Source organism: Ambystoma mexicanum, chromosome 2p, assembly GCF_040938575.1.
Source record: "Ambystoma mexicanum isolate Mex_15411 chromosome 2p, UKY_AmexF1_1, whole genome shotgun sequence".
NCBI classification, from domain to species: domain Eukaryota; kingdom Metazoa; phylum Chordata; class Amphibia; order Caudata; family Ambystomatidae; genus Ambystoma; species Ambystoma mexicanum.
In genome coordinates, this window is record NC_090923.1 from 197,667,012 (window position 1) to 197,688,261 (window position 21,250).

General features: G+C 45.0%; 1 protein-coding gene across 6 annotated transcripts in view; it reads left to right on the forward strand.

Moving 5' to 3' along the window:
• Window positions 1-21,250, forward strand: part of LOC138566340 (protein SSUH2 homolog) — a 620,994-nt gene that overhangs the window by 493,554 nt on the left and 106,190 nt on the right. For all 6 annotated transcript variants that reach the window (XM_069643482.1, XM_069643483.1, XM_069643485.1 and 3 more), the window contains one exon: window positions 18,526-18,605. In XM_069643482.1, the coding sequence (XP_069499583.1) occupies window positions 18,526-18,605 (80 nt within the window). The remainder of the gene's footprint in view (window positions 1-18,525; window positions 18,606-21,250) is intronic.

The following is a 21,250-nucleotide window of genomic DNA, read 5'->3' on the forward strand; positions in this document are numbered from 1 at the left end:
TATTATCCCTTTCCAGTACTCCATGTAAAATGTGGTGTACTGGGTCTGTGGTTTTACAGAGGCTAATAAAGTTAATGGTAACTTTATATGTTCTGGGAGACAGTAGTCGGTCCCAGAAAATGGCGTCAGAGTTGGGAAGTCTAAAAGACAACTCTGTGTCACTGCACTGAAGGTGCTGTGTAACACACAGTAAAAAGATGATGCCTGTGGAATAGGTGAGGCTCCACAGTCTATGAACACAAAAATGTTAAACACACACAGCAAAAACACATGTAAGAGTGGGAAAAAAGGCTCACACTCTTACCAGGTGAAAAAATACATCTTAGAAATCCAGCAAAGTGGCTGAGGGACTCATTAGGTAAGGGAAATTAGCCATTCTAGAGAATTCTCCCTAACATTGTTCATCTGCTTTGTTGTTTAGCGGATCAACGTACAGTACAAGTTCACGTTTTTCTACCTTTGTGAGACTCAAGTTCCTTTTAAAAACCCAGTACTACAAATATCAGAAGGATTTCTTGTTCCCTGCTATTAGCCAGACATGGACACTCAAACAGATGTCAATGGCAAAAGGCTCTGGCTTGCTGGTGATGGACAGTATGACAGTCCAAGGTTTTCTGTTAAATACTGCACTTACCACTTCCAAGACATGGAAGCCAAAAAAATAATGACTTACGTTGTCGTGAAAGTATCTCAATGTACATCTTCTGCTGCCATGGAAAAATATGGTTCCATTAAATCTATTCAACTTTTCCATTCCAGAGGAATGCAAATCGACCTGATAGCCACTGACAGCACGTTTCAATAGCAAAGGACATGCGAGAGCCATTCCCAGACATACAGCATCAATATGATGTATGCTTGTCGCATAATCAATTTTGCAATAATTTACAGTTGCTGGAAAATAAAAGGCTACAGAAAACATTTTAAATTGGTCATAATCTATCTTTGGTCGAGCTCAGAATCTTGTGATGGATCTGTAGATATTTTTCTTGAAAATGGAGTTCGTTGGTGCATCATTGCTCTAACATACACTCTTGGAAAGAAAACTAACATTTCCACGAATGTGCACATGGACAAAGCGCTTTCAACAGACATGAGGGGACTCTCCGAGTTTTGCCACACTGGAGGTGTCCATAAGATGTGCCTAAAGTACAAGCCTAAAAGGTTGCATTTTGGCATAGGCTGTATTGAGGCCAGAACAAGACTGGCTGTACTTGCACATAACAAGAATATTGGAAGGGAACAAGCAAAAACTGCAGGAATTTTCGGGGTGCCTTGTTAGAACAAGGAGTTCAGAAAAATAAACAAATTGTTGGAGGCAAAGGCAATCTTCCAACTGATGGATTTTGAATTTGTGAAAGATCTGACATTGAATGTGCTGGCCATGCAAACGCATGGAATTGATCCAGATTATGCTAGGGCCCAGTATATGCCACGGAACGTTGCAAAAGAGGTTTTCACTCCCAAAGTTGAACTTTTTGAAAGGTTGACTTCAGGATTTAATGACATGTAGCTCTCTTCACAATGTTTGACAAATTCAGTTTCAAGCTGTGGCACAGTGTTTGGAAACTGTTTCCATTGTGCAATAAATGGAATAGTATGTCACTTGAGATGTAATTGTTACATTTTTTTATTTAAATGAATTACTGTTTGTGAAGTGAGATACTAGATAGGCCTTAACATTTCAATTTTTCTTAGATATTTGTATTTATTACCATCCATATAATTGATTTATATTACAGCAATAAATGTTGCTATGACTATTTCAAGTATGTGACTCAAATCAAATGTCGAAGAGACTAAGCTTAAATCCAACAGTTACCAGGTGCTACTTTTGGCTCCCTAGGCCTCCAACAGTTACCAGGTGCTACTTTTGGCTCCCTAGGCCAACTAATGTAACGCTATAAACTAGCTACTTGTTCTATAATGGTTGCTCCTGGTGACTGGTTACTGCTGTATACCCAGGCACTGCTTGTAATTCCTGCTTATCCAATCCTAATTTGAGTTTGTAATGAACTCGCAATAGTTGACAAATCTAAGCAGAAAATTTGAGCAGCAGACGAGCTCTGGTCCTCTCCAGGCTGGACTACTGCAACAGCCTCTTCCTCAATCTGGCTAAATCCTCCTTTTGCCCCCTTCAACTAATCCAGAATAGAACCGCAAGTCTTATCCTTGGCCTCAAGCCCAGAGACCGCATCTCTCAAGCCCAAAAATATCTCCACTGGCTCCCAGTGGCTGTTAGGATCAAGTTCAAGAACCTCTGCATCATCCACAAGGCCTTCTGGGGCCAGGGACCCCACTACATCCGACTCTTTCCTAAATACCTTCCTCTTCGAGTCTTACGGTCATCTACCTGCAATTATTTGCAGATCAGAGACTATTCCAATCATAGAGTGTGGGATAGATCTCTTTCCTCAGAAGGAGCTCTCCCTCTGTAACGGCCTCCCTGCCCCTCTCAGACTTCTGCCTGATCTGCTTAAGTTCCGGAAGATTCACAAGACCCAACTTTACTCTTCATTCCCCCCCCAGCTAATGTCCCGCTCTGTCGCATTGGCTACCTGGTCCCTACTGAGCTCCACAGGGTACCAGGCCCTCCTTGCCCAGTATACCCCAGCACCCTGTCTTCCTGCCCCCCCCCCAAACAACCTGCACTTGCCCTTCCGGGCCACTTTCCGCTGACAATACTAGCGGGTGTGCATTCCTAACCAGCATGGTCCACCCCTATCCTTGTGCTTCACATGTGGTCCTTACTCTCTGCTTTCCCTGGCACTTGTCCACCTGGCCTCCCCTTAGAACTTGCCTAGCCCCATTGGCCCTCTCCTCCCCCCCAACTTGTATACCTCCTCTTGCCCTGCACCTCCCTCCCACGCTAGCTTTTTCCCTTCCGCCCAGACTTACACCTCCCTTCTGCACTTCTTGTTATTGCTCTCGCACAACCCGAATCACACAAGTCCTAGTAGGACCGTATTGGTTTCTTCTTCCATCATGATAAGTGGCTGAAGATTGCAATAGGCCAAAGGTTTATGTGCCACAGGATAAGCCAACATTGAAATAACGATAGAAGGAATATGGCTTGCCAAAGTGCACTATGAATATGCGCCTGTGGCCTTTGCACATTCACATCTTGCTGTGGAGGCACACATGTGGAGGACAACCAGGTGTGCCTGCATCAATGCAGAAATCAATATGATTGATGGAATGGACAGAAGCCAGTAAGACTTTCAAAACTGTACTCATTCAAGGAATGCTGGAATTTCTAGTGAAGTAAACTTTTTTGTAATTTCTTTTTATTGTTGCTTATTTCACATGTTGCCCTGGGTGCAGCAGTCCACCCAGCCGGGTGCCATATTGGGCCCTCCCTCCCCGGTCCGTCCATGTTGTCTCTATATGTTAAACCACCGCTTTTTATTCTATATCCATGAATCTGTATTTCATGCTGTAACCATCTCAGGTCTGATTATTGAAACGAGTTTGTACGTTTTTAATCTGCAGTGATAGTGGGTAGCGATTAGCTACTTAGCTAACAGCAATATACACTTATCAGGTGTTGGGTACTAGATTCATAGAGTACTGTTGAAATAGGTTGCACAGCCCCAACAGTGAGCCTAACCAATTGACGGAATTGCTGAGGTCGTCGTATTGGGCTCAAGATAGAAAAGCATGTTTTCCTGATCACTATTCAAATTCTGTTTATTTCAGAAAAGAAGTGGCCCACTTTGGCACAAAAAACTGCCCCACACTATTCATTTGGCTTTTTTTTCAGGCATTGCCCTACTGACGCATAGGGAAATCCGAGCGTGTCTGCACCTAGGGTCATTTTTGAAAGAATACGTACGTACGTAAATCTTGTGGGAACGTGCGCATTGATACTGTTAAAATGGAAGTAAACATTGTCATATGTGGGAAATATTTTGTTGTTTTTCAGTGCACAGCTTGCCATTAATATTGTTCATTTTTGTGGCATATGTTCTCAAAAACAAAACTCACTCTGGCACGCTGTGAACACTGGATGAAGGGTCCCATTGTTATGTGTCCTTGAATTCACTGCACTAACGATTTGAAGGACCAAATGTATCGAAAATCCACCAAGAATTGATCAGGTTCACTATATAGAAAGCTTACGTTGGAAAGTTAAGATCTTTCAAAACGCTTGGTCATCCATCATGTGGGGAGAATGGAAACTCAAGACATAATGTAAGGAAAGTTTTAAATCATATTTATGCATATGAGGATGGAAATTGTACTGTATGCAACATGATTAACCTTGTGACGGATGAATGTTCAATTTGACACAAAGAATAGGCCATTTCTAAGAAATTCTAAAATCAATTGGGGAGGCCATTCCACCTCTCCCAAACCAGTAGATTGCGGCGTTCCTCAGGGAGCTAGTTTCTCCCCTTTACTTTTCAACTTATATATCCGCTGCCTCTGCAACATTCTATCACAACTCGGAATCTTTTACACCAATTTCGCTGATGATACACAGCTCATCCTGGAATTGAGTGGAAATCATTCCTTAGACAACGACAAGCTATCGGTTATCTATAACACCATTGAAAACTGGATGCTAACACACTGGATGTGTCTTAATAGTTCCAAAATGGAACTTATGACCTTTGGAAATGCCAAAGCCTTAAACAATCTTGGCCCGGATTACTCCAAATTCACCATAAAAGACTCTACCATCAATGTATCAAGTAAGGTTAAAACCCTAGGTATTTACCTTCAATCCTCCCTAGGTGCAGAAGCCCAAACCGCTTATCTTAAGCGAAATTGCCATTACTATCAAAGGCTCCTCTGCCGAATCAGACCATTCCTAAACATCAAGAATATTGCTACGATAGGGAGAGCTACTATTCTGTCTCGCTTGGATTATGGCAATGCATTAATGCTTGGCACTAGTAACAACTGCCTGAAACAATGCCAAATCGTTCAAAATAATGCCGGCAGGTCCATCGTAAATAAATCTAAGCGCGAACACATCACCAAGGACAGAAACGATCTTCATTGGCTGGCAGTGAAGGAACGGATCCTGTTTAAATCACTGACCTTGACCCATCGTTGCCTCTACGGCACGGCTCCAGCATATTTAAGAAGAACATTCAGCTGGTATGAGCCGAGTCTCTGCTTAAGATCCACCAAACAAGGACTAATCAACCCCAGTCTCCCAGGCAAAGCCACCGGCCTTGGTCGAGCATTCCCTAACCTGGCGATCTCCCATTGGAATAAACTGCCTTGCAGCCTTAGACTGGAAAGCAATATCCAACTCTTCAGGAAGCAATTGAAGACCTTTCTCTTCAAATAACTAGGCTTCTACTACATCACATTGGGTCGCTACTTTTGCTTCCCCTCTCCTTTCTTTTGTGTTGTCTCGTGAATCTCTGGTCCCGGAGTCTTTTTGTCGCGCCCTGATGCTTGCGAGCTTCGGCGCGCAATAAATAAATAAATAAATTTACATGTTAATTATAACTTAAATTGATAGTTAACATAAATATGTACTGTGAATATTCAATTATAAAGTGGGTACTGGAATATACTTTCGACGGATTGGGTCCTCCGACGTATTCCATATCTATGACAGTAATCACCACAGCTGTGCCGCTTCGGAAAATCTTTCGGCGTCTGCGTCGATGACATCAATACGCCGTCCTCGAGGGCCTCCGTCGAGCCGACGTCACCGGATGTTATAAGTAGGACGCACGACGCCCGTAGCCTCAGTTCCGTTTTTTCCGCGAACGTGTTCACTTCGGAGATCTCGGCACGCCTCGGTTCTACTGAATCCTGTTCTTTCGGTTCTTCGAACCTGTTTCTTCATTATATATTGTATGATGTCTTCGGCTTCTTCCACCCCGTGGTCCGGGTTTAAGAAGTGTCGGGTGTGCGGGTCCAAGATGTCACTGACAGACACACACGACGCTTGCCTCTGGTGCCTCGGGGAGGACCATGATACGGATGACTGCGTTGACTGCCAATCGCTCACATCGAAGGCCTTGCGGGAGCGTAAGAAGAAGCTGTCAGTCTGTAAGGTGGCTAAGCCCCGGAAGTCGCGTTCCACTGGTCTTTTGACGGATGATTCGAGGGGGGACTCTGCATCGTCGTCGTGAGTCCGGGGGTTCTCGGTCTGGGAGTCGGTCCTGCCATTCCTCTGCCGCTTCGAGTAACTCCAGGAAGCGCTGTCACAGGTCGCCTTCCCCGTCCTCGTCAGAGGACTTCGCCCGTCGGTGGGTTGCTTATCCCAACAAGCACTCCACTCCTGAGGAATGTGATTCCTTCTGAAAGGAGATGTTGGCGATTTTTCAATCGCAGGGCTCCGGTCCGTCCGTGCCGTCTGAGGACGCCGGCCGTGGCCATACTAGAGACACCGCTCGTCCGCCTTCGGGCTCGAGCAGTCGTCGCGACCACCGGGCGCCTTCGAGTTCCCGAGGATGGTCGCTCTAGGCATGCCCGTTCCAGGTCCCGGTCCTCAAGACCACGAGAACCTGTGAAGTCTTTGAAGAAGACATCGACGCCGGCGGCGCCGAGGTCGTTGACGGACTCTCTCGAGGCTCCGCCTCTGAGGAAGTCATCGGCGCCCAGGCTGTCGAGAGACACGCTCGGGGCTCGGCCCTCGAGGCCTGTGTCGACGCCGCCAAAGCTGTCGGCGCCGCGATCGACGTCAATGCCCTCAACGCCTTTCAAAGCGGCTTTGTCGGGCGTACCCCGTGGCACGGTGGAACCCCCCAGAAAGGCTCTGGCCAAGGCTAAACATGTCTTTGTTCCTTTTTCTGTACCCTCTTTCCAGCCTTTGGATTATATTTCTGAGGTGGATGAGGGGTCTGAGGAAGGTGAGGTTCCTGTAGAGGTTCCTGATGGCCTCCTTTCTGGTCATAGCCAACTTGAGGACCAGCGCCAGTGGGCTGGACACCTCTCCAGAGGTGGAGTTTGGTAGGCTTTAGCCTGGCACGCATGCCGACTCCTCTTACCAGCGCCTGATGTCGAGGGTCACGGATTACCTGGGGTGGTCTGCCCCCTCAGGGGATTTTCAGCAGGATGATCTGACTGATATCCTCGACCAAGGTCCACCAACTGACCAGGTACTGCCATTCCATATGGCCTTGCAGAGAAGGTTGGCTGCGGCTTGGACTTCTCCGGAGAGTCTCCTGGCAGTGAGCAAGTCCTTGCCGAAGAAATATCGCCCAGCCAGTGACGACCCCTGCTACTTGACCACGCACCCCACTCCGGAGAGTTTGGTGGTGCAGGCGGCTACGACCCCCGCAAAGCAGGCGTCGTACCCTACCATCCCTCCTGATAGGGACGACAAACGTTTTGACGGCTGGGCGAAGAAGGTGTTTTCTTCTGGGGGTATGGCGCTTCAGGCTGCCAACTCCGTTTGTGCCTTGTCTCGTTTCACGCACATTCTGTGGAACTGTATCTCCTTAGCGGCTGATCATATTCCCAAAGGGGAGGAATGGGATGGTTTTCTTGCTATTGTGCAGGATGGCAAGGACGCCATGTATGGGACCGTTCAGTCAGGTCTGGACATGGTTGATTGCATCAGCCGGTCCATGGCAGCGAGCACCGTAATACGCAGGTTTGCGTGGTTGCAGAAGTCGGGGTTTGCTCCTGATGTGCAGGCTCGGCTCCTCAACATGCCCTTTGATGGTGAACATCTTTTTGGCAGCAAGGCTGACGAGAGCCTTGAGAGGTTGCAGACCTCCAAAGCTGCAGCAAAGTCGTTGGGCACTGCAGTTCGCCAACCTCCGCTTTTTCGTCCTAGGGGACAACAATGGAGGGGGAGGTTCCTTTCAATATTACTCGTCCTTTAGTACATCGAGGGGAGTTGCTAGTCAAAGGGGCCAACGTAGGAGTACTAGAGGTGGGAAACAGGGTACTCGAGGTGCCAAGGCCTCTCGGGCAGTTGCCTCTTTGCCCTCAGGCACTGCCGCAGCCGCTTCAGCTCAGTCATGAGACCATGTCCCATGGTTCACCGGTTAGGGGAAGGCTGGCGCAGCATCTTGTAGAGTGGCGTGCCATTACTTCAGATGTGTGGGTTCTGGAGATCATAGCCCACGGCTACTGTCTTCCTTTCCGGCAGAGGCCTCACGACAATCCACCAGGGAATCTCTCTTTGAAGAGTCGGATCCACTCCTTGCGCAGGAAATTCAATCCCTGCTGGAGAAAGGTGCCATAGAACTGGTGCCTGTGGCGGAGAGCGACAAGGGATGGTATTCCCCTTATTTTTTGATTTGGAAGAAAGACGGGTGATTGAGACCCATCATGGACTTGCGCGGTTTGAACAAACTCCTCAGGAAGGACAAGTTCAAGATGGTTACTCTTTCTCAAGTCCTCCAGGCCCTTCAACTTCAGGACTGGTTGGTGTCTCTCGAGCTCAAGGACGCTTATTTTCATGTGCCGATCCATCCAAAGCACAAGAAAGACCTGAGGTTCGCAGGTGGCAACTCGCACTTTGTTTCGGGTCCTGCCGTTCGGATTGACCTCCGCCCGAGGGTCTTCACCAAGCTCATGGTGGTGGTGGCAGCGTATCTCAGGAAAGGGGGGATTCACGTCTACCCCTACCTGGACGATTGGTTTATCAGGGCGCGCTCACCCGAGCAGATTCTGGATCATCTGTCCGTCACCTGCCACTCCCTTCACAAGCTGGGCTTCTCCCCCAACTTAAAGAAGTCCCACTTGACGCCAACACAGCGGCTCCAGTACATCGGAGCAGTGCTCGACACATCCCTGGGGCAGTGTTTCCCTCCCCAGGTGAGGGCTCTTCACATTCAACAGATGGTGCACAAGTTTCAACTTGCCCAGACGCTCCCGGCGTTCGAGTTCTTGAGGTTGCTTGGCCTCGTGGCATCCTGCATTCTTCTGGTGCCAGAGGCCAGGTTGCGGATGAGATCTCTGCAATGGGCCCTCAAGCTCCAGTGGTCACAGTCCTCCGGCAGGATGTCGGACCACATTCAGGTGCCGCCCTCGGTCGCCCAGGACCTTCTGTGGTGGGCCGTTGAAGGCAATCTGATGAGGGGGGCTGCATTTTGGCTGCCCTGGCCTGAGGTGACGATCGTGATGGACGCATCCCTCACGGGATGGGGAGCTCATGCCAACGAGTTGACAGTCAGCGGTCGTTGGTCTCCGTAGGAGTCCAGACTCCATATCAATCTGTTGGAGCTGCGGGCCGTCAGGCTTGCCCTGAAGGCTTTTCTGCCGACTGTGCGAGGGAAGAATGTCCTGATTCTGACGGACAACACAGTGGCCATGCACTACCTCAACAAAAGGGGGGAGAGAGTCACTTCGCCCTTTGGGGGGACCCCTCAAGTGGATCTCTTCGCCTCCAGTGTCAACCGGAAGTGTGAAAGGTTCTGCTCGCTGGAATTTCCTCCAAAAGGAGCCTTAGGAGACGTATTTGTGGTGGAGTGGTCCTTCCCACTGCTGTACGTGTTTCCTCCAGTCCCCGTCATCCCGCAAGTGCTGTGGAGGCTACGGAGATTTGGTTCCCGGATGATCCTCATTGCTCCGGCATGGGCCCGGAGGACGTGGTACCCGGACCTTCTCGACTTGTCCATCTTCCCTCCACGTCGTCTTCCCTACCGAGACAATCTGCTCTCACGGGAGTGGGCTCAGGTTCTCCATCCAGAGGTCAGATCCCTCAACCTTCATGCTTGGCTTCTGAAAGGTTGAGGTACAAGGATTGGGACCTCCCTGAAGACGTGATGGAGGTGTTGCTTTCGGCCAGACGGCCGGCGACTAAGTCCCTGTACCGTTGCCATTGGAGAAAGTTCTGCGACTGTTGTAGGGGTCAGAATGTGGATCCTTTTTCATGTGACATTCCTGTGGTTCTGTCTTTTTTGCTTTCGTTGGCCCACAGGGGCCTGCAAGGGGGTACTGTTAAAGGTTACCTGGCAGTGCTGTCTATATTTAAGCGCTCGTCTGAGGAGTGTTCCTATTTCAAAATTCCTTTAATTTCTCAGTTTCTCAAAGGACTCACTAATGTGTTTCCGCCGTCACCTTTCCAGGTGCCTGGTTGGGATTTGAACCTTGTTCTGAAATTCCTTATGGGTGCTTTGTTTGAGCCTTTACATTCTTGTCCTTTGAGGCTGTTAACCCTTAAAACTGTGTTTTTAGTTGCGGTCACTTCCGCTCGCAGAGTGAGTGAGTTGCAGGCACTTTCAGTTAAGCCACCCTTCACTCTGTTTCATAAGGACAGGGTTGTCCTTCGAGTTTGTCCTTCCTTTCTTCCGAAGGTGGTGTTGGAATTTCATTTAAGCCAGAAGGTTGTTCTTCCGGCATTTTATCCTCCTCCACATCCTGGTAAGGAAGAGGAGAGGCTCCGTAGGTTGGATCCTAGGAGAGCTTTAAGTTTCTACATTTCACGCATGTCCAGGGTCAGAGTGGACGATCAGCTCTTTATTGGTTATGCTGGAAGGCGTTTGGGACAAGCTGTGACTAAGCAGACTTTGTCTAGATGGATTATCTTGGCAATTTCTGAATGTTACCGCCTGGCGGGTAAGGACCCTCTGGTAGGCTTACGGGCCCATTCTACTAGGGGTATAGCTGCCTCTACTGCCCTGCAGAGGGGTGTTCCTATTCGTAACGTCTGTGAAGCAGCCACATGGGCTTCGGTCCATACTTTTGTACGACACTACTCCCTGTATTCTATCCATGAGCAGGATCTGGCCTTTGGCAAGGTGGTCCTTTACTATGCAATTTGATTGGGCATTCTAAATTTCTATATTCTAAATTCTTTTTCCCTCCTCCATACGTTGGTACTGCTTTAGGAGTCTGTCATAGATATGGAATACGTCGGAGGACCCAATCCCCTCGAAGAACAAGTTACTCTCTTACCTGGTAACGTTCTTTCGATGGGATGGTCCGACGACGTATTCCATATCGCTCCCTCCCACCCTGCCCCGCTACAGAATTTCTTATGCAATTGCAGCTTACGTTTCTGCAAGGCTTTCTGTGGTCATACTGGCAGTGGTTTGGTGCCACACGTTCTGGGGAAAAAACGACAGCTGAGGCTACGGGCGTTGTGCGTCCTACTTATAACATCCGGTGACGTCGGCTCGACGGAGGCCCTCGAGGACGGCGTATCGCCGTCATCGACGCAGGACACAGACGCCGAAAGATTTTCCGAAGCAGCACAGCTGTGGTGATTACTGTCATAGATATGGAATATGTCGTCGGACCATCTCATCGAAAGAACGTTACCAGCTAAGAGAGTAACTTGTTCTTTACATTCTCAATTTTACATAGTTATAATATACTGATGTGTGACTGTCATGGGTACAGTTGACTGATTTAACCGTAATTGGACAATAATCATCAACAACGCATCTGTGATAACCATTATCTGGGACGATCGCAAGACATCAATCTGTCCTTTTGCTGTTGCAGTATTACGGAGCAACATGGCAGCCTATAGGTTCTGAAAATGTGCGGATGAGAAAATGTTGCATTTGAAATTGAAAGCACTTGTTTCTTCTCTGTAATGGAACGCCATGTGCCTCGATCAGAAATCGGTGATGGAAGATAATAACTTTCTGAGAAGAAAGTAAAGAGTGGGATTAAACGATCGATGAACGGAATCAGCATTATAAGATCACTGTTCACAGTTAAACAAAAAATGAGAACCATGCGATGTTCGCTAGCTATAATCTCTTTTGATAAACGTTACCCATGTTTTGGTGAACTTAATTACTGATTTTCAGCATTATGCCTAAATTAAAAGTACTTGCTATGCTCCAGACTATTGCTGTTTCCTTCAAAATAAATAGTTTTTTTTATCATTTTTGTGAAAAAGAATCAAACGTGTTGCGTCTTTTGTGGATGTGTGTGTTTATGTTCTGCATTAGATGACGTTGGTGATGACATGGTACGTTTGGCTACGCTGCCCACTAATGTCCTTAAAATAGGTGGAGCTCATCGTGAGGGTTTAGTGATGTCAGCGTTAGGAGCGGGTGATCTGAATTAGTGCCACAAGGGCACTTGATCTTCGGGCAATGGATCAACGGATAAGATTAGCACAAGATGGTGAATACCCGACATGTCATTTTTGCATGTGTTAAAGTGAGAAAAGTGCGGGAAAGTTATATTTGAATTATGTTTAAGAATGATCGATGTATGATCTAAAATACATGCCCGATCAATTTGGCCAATAACATTTCTGACCGAACTACCCCTTTAAGTTGCTGGTTGCTCCTTTAATATTAAGTATATACGTTGTTTTACTTACTTAATTGTGTTGGTACTGTTGTATTATTCTTAACTGAATGAGTGTAAAAGCTTACCAATAGTATTTACCTAACTTGAATAACTGTCTGTTTTTTTTAAAGTGGACCTTTGGGTATTGCTTCCCCTGATCTGCTTCAGTGCATTTCTAAAACAGTCTTGGAGTTAATACTTGTCTTTGAGTTGCTTGTAGCCCCTCTGAAAAGTAGATGGGACCTTACCCTGAACTGCTTATTGCCTTTCTTAAAAGTCTGCTAAGAGATTTTACTTACCTTAGAATTCTAATCTACACTTCTGCAAAGTATCTATCGTTAAACTGTCTATTCCTATGAAATAAATAGTTAATACGTTTATATACCAATAGGTTACAGTGACCTTGAATAGCTATTGCTCGTCTTAAACTGTAATGTTGGGTTGTGCTCCCTGAATTGCTTTAGTGCATTTCTAAAATAGTTTCACTCAGTTCTTTCTTGTCCAGGAGTCTCTTAAGGCCCCTCTAGAATGTGTACAAGGTAAGTTACTCCCTCTAAACTGTGTTCTTAAAAGTAACATCTGTGTTGTAACTGTATCCATTGAAGAGAGGGTCCCAGGAAAGCATCTGCTCACCATGACGGCCCAAAGAGTCAAGAACGCCGAAAGTCACATGTTATTCAGACAACCCACAAGTGCACCACCGACGGACACGTATGCAGAGAGGTATTCTCTCAGAAAACCATTCCAACCTTAGCCAGTGAATGTCTTTATGGATATGGGTGACTCAACAGTGATCATGGATCCAAACACCATAATGGACGACATTGACTAAATGCTGAGAAACCACTGTGCTGACGTCATTAGTGACGCCACGACATAGATGCGTTAGTCATGAAGTACACTTGCAACCATGCACAGTTTACACAAACACACACTTGTATACAAGAAGAACATGCTTAGACAGTTCTGTAGATAGAGGACCGATACATAAACATACTGTCAAAGCTTTTATTTTCTTCATTAGCCTAGTGCAGCAACATCAGCGAAACGATCCAGAGCAAGCTTGTGAATGCTTATGAACAATTAACCCTATGGAACTACAGGAGTAAATAAGGAGTCTGGTAGGACTGCATACAACTAACATATAGGAAACAGCACAATGTAAGTGTGTAGAAATAATATTATAAGTCTAATGAAAATCACAGAATGCCTCAAGCTGCAGGACACCAGACGAGGGAAGCACTCAGGCTGCACAAAGCAGGAAGGACCAGCTCACAGCCAAGGTCAGAGATAAACAAGCACATTCCAAACTTTAAACGACAAGGGGGCCAGCTGCAGAGTAACTGAATAAATCCTCATAATTGTGGTCCACAGCCATGCGATGCGGCAAAGCTAGGCAATGGGTATTCTCCCACAGTGGGAAGACTAACAGTTCTCAGCAACCCATACGAGAAGTGAAACAATATTCCATGTTCAATTTTGCAACGTGGAGAACACTCTCCTAGGCAAAAGTGGTGTTGCTATCAGATAAATTGGGTTCCCATAGTCATTTAACATCACCTTGAAGAGGTGTGCATACGGCTGAGAACCGAACCGGGTCCCAGCCTTGGGGAGACCAGTTCTAACCAATCAGGTGACAGAAACCCAGGGGTGGATGGCAGAGGGCACGTGGCAATGGTAAGTCTACGACCCTGCACCAATGTAATAGATAGTTCCTTGGGGACGGGGGAGGACAGTCACCTGACATTAAAGGTCCAGTAGAATTAGACGTATACTGACCCTTTATAGTGTCTACCACTCTGAGCACCCAATAGATGTAAGCGATAGTTTTTTGGGGGAGGGGCCCAGGTGATAATGCAATCTGGTATCGATACGAGGAGACTTGTCTTGTGGAATTGAAGCTTCTGGAGAATTGTGATTGTCCTGTATGATCCCTGATAGTTTTTGCAATAAACGACAGTTCTAACTTGGCTTTGGCTAAATTCTCAGTTTATTCTGGGGAAAGGGTTGTTGGGCCCTTGGAAGCTGGACGGGTACGCTCGTAGCAGTCCCCAAACCTCTGGCATACCGGTTTTCCTTCCAAAACCCATTCATAACAGAAGGAAGTTACAGATGTTGAAAGAGATACTTGTAACACATGTTGGTATATCTAAGTGATTCGGAAAGTGAGTAACACTGTATGTTATGTCCAATAGGTCCTTCTGCCCTTGAATTACTTTTTGTATTCTGAAAGTATATGTAACCTTTGTATAGGCGTGTTATAAATGCCATATCATATCATATATCTTATTCCCCAAGAATAGCTTAGTGCCATTCTGAATGTATAACTATTGGTTTGGCTCACCTTGGCTTGCTTAATGCTCCTCTAGGTTTTACTGTGGTTTGAATCCCATAAATATTGAGTTGGTTTTTAATGATTGTGTTTATGTAATATGTATACACAGAGAAGAGACTGGGATGACAAGTTTTAGCAATCTCAGTGACTATCTCAAAATCCTTCCCTAAGTAGTCCTAAAGAAATGGACCCAATAGCAAGACGTACAATTACAACACCAATTTTATTACAATTTCATATTCAATTTCAACATAGTATCAATCTAAAACATTTATATAAAAAACAATAATTTAATATCATCCCAAAAACATTAGTAAATAAACAAAATCATTAAACATACAATACATACACATTATACGAACAATAGAATCCTAAAACCAGTACGTCAACTACAATAGGACACAACATTGAATTTTAATTGGTCCAGTTTGTATCTTCAAGAATCATAGGCCCAACATGTTTCTGTCCCTAGCACCAGATTGGTCAGACATTCATCAGGGGCTGTGCACTGAGATCTTTTAGTAGAGCTTTTGATTCTTGTATCATGGATATAGTCAATCATGATAAGCAAACCTTCTGGCGTTTACCCCCAATACATACAGGCAAAACAAAAACAGGGAAAGAAAAGGGAAACGTCACAACACATTCTAAGAGGATATTAATTCATCTATAAATCCCAGCAATGATCAATTCATGTTTCGTTTTGGTAAAAGTTTGTCCTACCACAAACTTAACAAAAGAAAGGGGTACCTGCTCTTTATACATGGTAATGCCCATACACTGGAGAATACATTTCTCAATCCTACTTCATAGGAGTTGTTATTCATATCATAGCCATCATTGGCTCTTGCACACCACTGTAAAATACACAACACACATATAAGCCGGTCAAACTATGGGGACAAAGTTCAACATATATCTCCACCCCATCATTGTATGCCATACTATTCATGTCCAGCTCTAAATCCATAGCTCACATACCTTCAACAAGAAATACTGTGTTCTGAGCTGCTCCTGTGAGTCATCGATTAACAAGAAAAGTTGTCTCAAATTGCCCATAAACAGTGTAGAAAAATCCATCATCCATCCTTCTATGAATTGAAAAAATCTAAAGGTAATAATGTATATCTTCTACCCTTATTGGCACAGCATCACAAGCAGAGAAACACACTGTCACCTCAGTGCCTTTAAAAACCTTTATCACCATGGTTCACATGCCATTCTTAACAAAGAAGTATAGCTATGCACCTCACAATAGTACATCTTGTGTCCATGATAAAGAAGTATCAACCGAAAGTATGTGCATATCAGTACGGTGTGAGGTACCCAAACATCAACAGGCATCTATAAACAGGTCACCACAACTGCACCTCATCTAAGTACTCAAAATCCATTTGACTGATTAACAAAAGCATTTATTGCATTCAAGTCACGAGCAATTTAGAGATGTGTCCAAATTGCGGCTCTCGCATTCACAACAAAATGAATGAAAACCAGACTCGTAAGGAAACTCCTCCACGAACGCTGGGACCAAAACATGCTCCACACGTGCGTCGAAACAAATTCGGGTCACTACAAATATCAACTATTTACATGGTGTACATCTTACAAAGGAGTATTGGAAGGCATGAGTGACCCGCAGCCAGAGTATCCAAGTCAAACAGGCTCACTCCATATGTTCAAACAATATACCATGTGTGGTTTATCATTCCTGTTGTTAAATAAATGTTTTGTTCAAAAACCACAACCTAAAAACTAATCATCAGGCATCATTGTGTTAACGTATGACACAAACATAGGAAAACATGTTAAGGCCACAGACAACCAACAACACCCCCATTATCATGTGGAGCGCGCACACTTAGAAAACAAACGTGTTTCCTTAAGTATTGCCCAGCACATTTCTTTGTTACTCACAATCGCTTCATGCTGTATACCCTGATAGAATCTACACGTTACTGGTTAGCCTTTTAACACAATTTGTTAACATAAACGTATTTAGTTCAACTGTAGGAGAAGTAACACTCTTAGTATAAATGTTTGACATACATGCATGTGTCAAACACCTATGATCGAACAATTGAATGAAAAACAATTGATTGAAAAACAGGACTAGACAAATCTAGCACCTTCGCTTGGAGATGGTATATTTAAGATAAATTGACATTGTGGCACTCCACCTCTTCATTTAATCCAAACACGTGGCTTTGGGTTTTGAAAATTGATTGATTGATTTCCTCCTTATTAGAAACATGGATTATTTAAAGTATGACCCACTTGAAGTCTTCATGGCTGTGGCCCTTTTCAATAAACTGTCTCACCATAGGAGCCTAAATGATTTTACTTTTGATACAGCTTTGATGCTCAATGAGTCTGATCTTACACTTTCTATTATTCTTGCCTATGTAGTGTACCCCACATGGTAATATGTAACAGTACTTACCTTTCCCAAGATTTATCTTGACCTACATGTATTTATAATAAATCTCATTTTTACAATACATGGTGTTTCATTATTTCTTTGGACCACATGTATGCTACAATTTCTTTGTACCAAGCTACAGCCTTCTTTCCCACCTTAGATAAGCCTGGCTGCTCTGCCCATGCTACCCACATTCTCAGGTGTTACAGCCTTATATTAAGAGTGGAGTGTTTGTACTGCCTCAGATATGGTTTTATGAAGCCCTTAGTTGGACTTTACGAAAAACTGTCCCAACACAAAGGCAAATAGGTTCTCAGACCAGCCTGTTTCTTTGAGTTCTGGTAAGATGGGCAACACTCCTTCCTCGGGGTTTGCTGACTATGTGATTTCTTGCCCAGGTATCCTCTGTGTTTTAGGCTGGAAACCTCTAATCTTGGAGCCATTAGGACTTTTTATCAAATTCTTCTCAACATGTTTGCTGTGTATTGCACCATTTCAAGCCACCGGTTTAAAAAATGTATTTGGGACGAACTGCCCTGAGCATTCTTATTTTACTTACGGCTCAGTCTCTATGCTTGCTTGGGTGAAATATTAATGCCCCTCCTCCTGAAAATGTTCACCAGCCACCAATGACCTTGAACCATTTACATGCCTTCTGAGGAGCCACCTGCTACTTTTACTAGTGTGTGGCTTGGTCACAACAGTGTCCACTGCGTATGTCCTAGGACAAGGCTGTTGGAAAAGTGATCAGCTGAAGACCTCTTCACAAATTTAAACTGTGGAAACTGGGATGCTAGGCTACTGCTGGTGAACTACCTTCATATATGCTGTTGTGTTTTGGGCTTTCATTAAGTTGGTCCAGTCTCAAATTTCCTGACTGTAACAGTGGAGTCCTATAACAAGAACTTGTTGTGTGAATTCCCCTTCTGCTGTAAAACTTGATTTGAGCATCCTCCATATGATTGTGCAAGGATGTTTGATTGTGTGATCATCTGTACAGACATCGTCACACAATCATATGCCCGTAAACTTCAATTCATTCATCTATTTTCAAAAACCTTCCATCTAGCAGCATATGTTTAACCGTTCATCTATCCTCATAACCACTCCTTAGCGCAACCAGTCATCAAATTCATCTTCATTCATCCTGCCCTTTGTCTATTTTCCCTTTGACATATCCCCATCCATCTAAGAGTGTCTGTGCAAGAACTCGGAACTTGTTTTGACCATACAACAGCCAAAACTATAGACTTTGTCAATGCATGTTCTGTTTTCCATGCTAACCTTTGTGGCACATTTGGATTTTTAACAGTGACAAGAAAATGCCATAACTTTCCCCAGTAGCGTTAATGCTCTTAGGGTAAGATCCTGCTTTTCCAAGACATGACTTTCTGAACCTGAGCATCAAATTATATCTTTAGGCTGCTTTCTGAAAATGGACGTCTATTGGTTGACCTGTAGCTGTGATGTTGATCTAGAGATTAAGTATAGAGATGTTTTATTAGAAGTGCAGTGAGGGCAGTTGTGGAATGCTACAGTAGGTGAAGTGCTCAAATTGAAGGTATTCCTTTTGTTTGTACAGGTGCAGTGTTGGGTGTGCAATGGAGTAGGGCGTCGCATGAATGACAGGTGCTCACACTGCAATGGCATGGGAAATGAGAGGTAAGGCACTTACTAAGAAATGATGTTGTGTTGAGGCTGCTGGGGGACACATTCCTTCAGTAAAGTGAAACATTTCAGAAGGTATGACTCGTCATTAGTACATTTGATGGACAAACCACAGTAAAGCATGGAGAAACTGTGGTTTGTCATGGATCATAAAACTGGGCTTTTGCTTTGCTGCATATACCCTAGCACTGACTCGTCTCACTGCCTCTGTTTTCAAAATAAAGAAAGGAGCCTGCTGTATCGCTGCATGATCCTTGGCCACTAGAGTAATGCAATACCAAGTATACCATAATAGAGACTTGTGCATCTATTAAGCAATAGGGCACCTGCCTGTTTGAACGATGCCTATTATAGGTACACTCTCTGATAACAGGGCACTTGCCTATTGACGATTTGGCTGCGGCCGTTGTGCTCGTAGTCCTTGGCTTGCAAACACTGGCCCTATGTGGGGGCGTATGTCTGAGAGCGGCCATCTGAGCTGGTTTCAGTCATCTAATTATGAACAGGCACACTTGTGCTCATTTGTTACACATTTGACAATAATATTTTAAACAAGCAGTTTAGAGCGTCTCCATGGTGTAGTTCACATTGAGGCAGCTAACAAAGGTGTTAAGTGATTACCTTGCACGTAACTTTTACGCAATTTGCCATCATATATACCTTATTTATAGGACTTTGACCATTCCAATATGGAGGTCACCGCATGTGACAGATTTCACTATTGTTTTCTTGTCGCGGTCACATGATCGTTTTTTCACGTGATGTGACACGAGTGGGGACGCTCTGTAACTGCTTTTCTTTTTAAATTGTATGATGTGCATGCCGCATTTAGATTTTATAGGTCTGAGGAAGCCTCAGCATACAGGTGGAACGCGTGACCATCTTCCACCCGTGGGGTGAGTGTTTTGTTCAACCTTACGGCTGTCACAGGGGCGAATGATTTCACCTCTGTTTTTTGTAAAGTGCTGTATTTAGCAACAATAAATATGATATTTTAAATAGCTAGGTCTTGTGTGCTGGAGTACTTTCTACGCATGCCCACTGGGTGGTTTTTTGCAGTGTTACAACCGCGCAGGGGCTTGTGTGTTTTTTTCATATATATATATATATATTACATGGACGCAGTAGCGTCCATGTAGTTATGGTTAAGTTGGTGTTTCCATAGGAAGAGCATTTTTTGGGTGGCTTATAACTTCGCTCCCTCTGGACGAATCCTCACCAAATTTTGCAAAAAAAGTATATGGCCCCATATGGGCAAAGTTATAGGGGGGGTCCCAAAACTTTTGTTTTTTCCCATAGACATAATGGGGAAAATCTTTGCGCACGCCTACAGCCCAAAACGCTGGACGGATTTACACCAAATTTGCGGCAGGAGCAGGGGCTTGGTCCCGAAAGCATGCTTTTGCAAATTTGGTGTAAATCCGTCCAGTATTTTTTTTTAAAATGACCAAAATGTAAGGCAACAAAAATTAGTGATATCTCCGTTCGCTCCGCGGACGGACTTCCCGGTTCGCTCCGCGGACAGTGCCCTGATTGGCCGAGCGGCTTGCGTGATGTCCGCAGACATGCGATGTGTCCGCTGATTGGATGGCGTGGTGCGTGAAGCGCCTCAGATTTTCTGTTGCGCCCGCCATCTTGCATTCGCGGACGACCGCAGACAGCGCGGTGAAACTTGGATTCAAAATTGTATTTAATGGAGTGTGTTGGTGTGTAAGAGTGTTTGGGGAGGGTGGGGGAGTCTGAGATAGGTTCAATGTTATGTTTTTTTTAAGTGCTAGATACTTTTGTTGTGTTCGATTTGTCTGCGGACAACACGGCTGTTCTGAAATGTTTTATATAAACTAAATGGTGGGGTGTTCTGAGGACGGAGTATGTGTCCGTTTTGTTCGCAAGCAAGCTAAAATTGAGCTAAGAACACTCGCGGTGTCCTTAAATGTTCGTACATAAACAAAATGGGGATGTCCTGAGGACGCTGTCCGTAATGTACTCTGGCAAGTTGAATGTGTTCTAAGAACACTAGCGGTGTCCTGAAATGCTCTGATTACTTACCGGTAATCTCCATTAATCCTAGTCCTACTGTTCCTCGTCACAGTACTGACGACCCTCCTCACCCTCCCTGCGGGGAAGGTCCCATGCTCCGGCTTGGTAATATGAAACTGAGTGATGTGGATGTGGTGGAGGAGTTATAGGAATTTAAAGAAATCGAAGAAGGTCCTGTGTCGGAGGCAGGGGCCTCATGAAGTAAGTACTGGGACGAGGAAGAGTGGATGTGGAGGTAATGTTTGCAATTAAACAAAATGGGGGTGGTCTGAGAACGCTGTTCGTATTGTTTGTTGTCAGGTTGAAAGTGTTCTAAGAACCCTCCTTTTGTCCGGTGACATTACAATTTCCTATGGTCCTTACCCGACTTTTTGTCCACTAAACAAACAATAAATCAGGCTGCTGTGCGCCGACATTATGTGATAATCCTATCACTTGCCCCATCGACCTGGCTGACCTGCTTTTGCGACACTAAATCATATCTCCCGCCCCTAAGCCTGACATTATCAAAGCATTCATATTCCCTGTCTCTCTCCGTGACGTTACAGGGTGCGTAGCCAAACGCGCCCAGTCGTCTCCAGTCCTACGCGACTTTACAC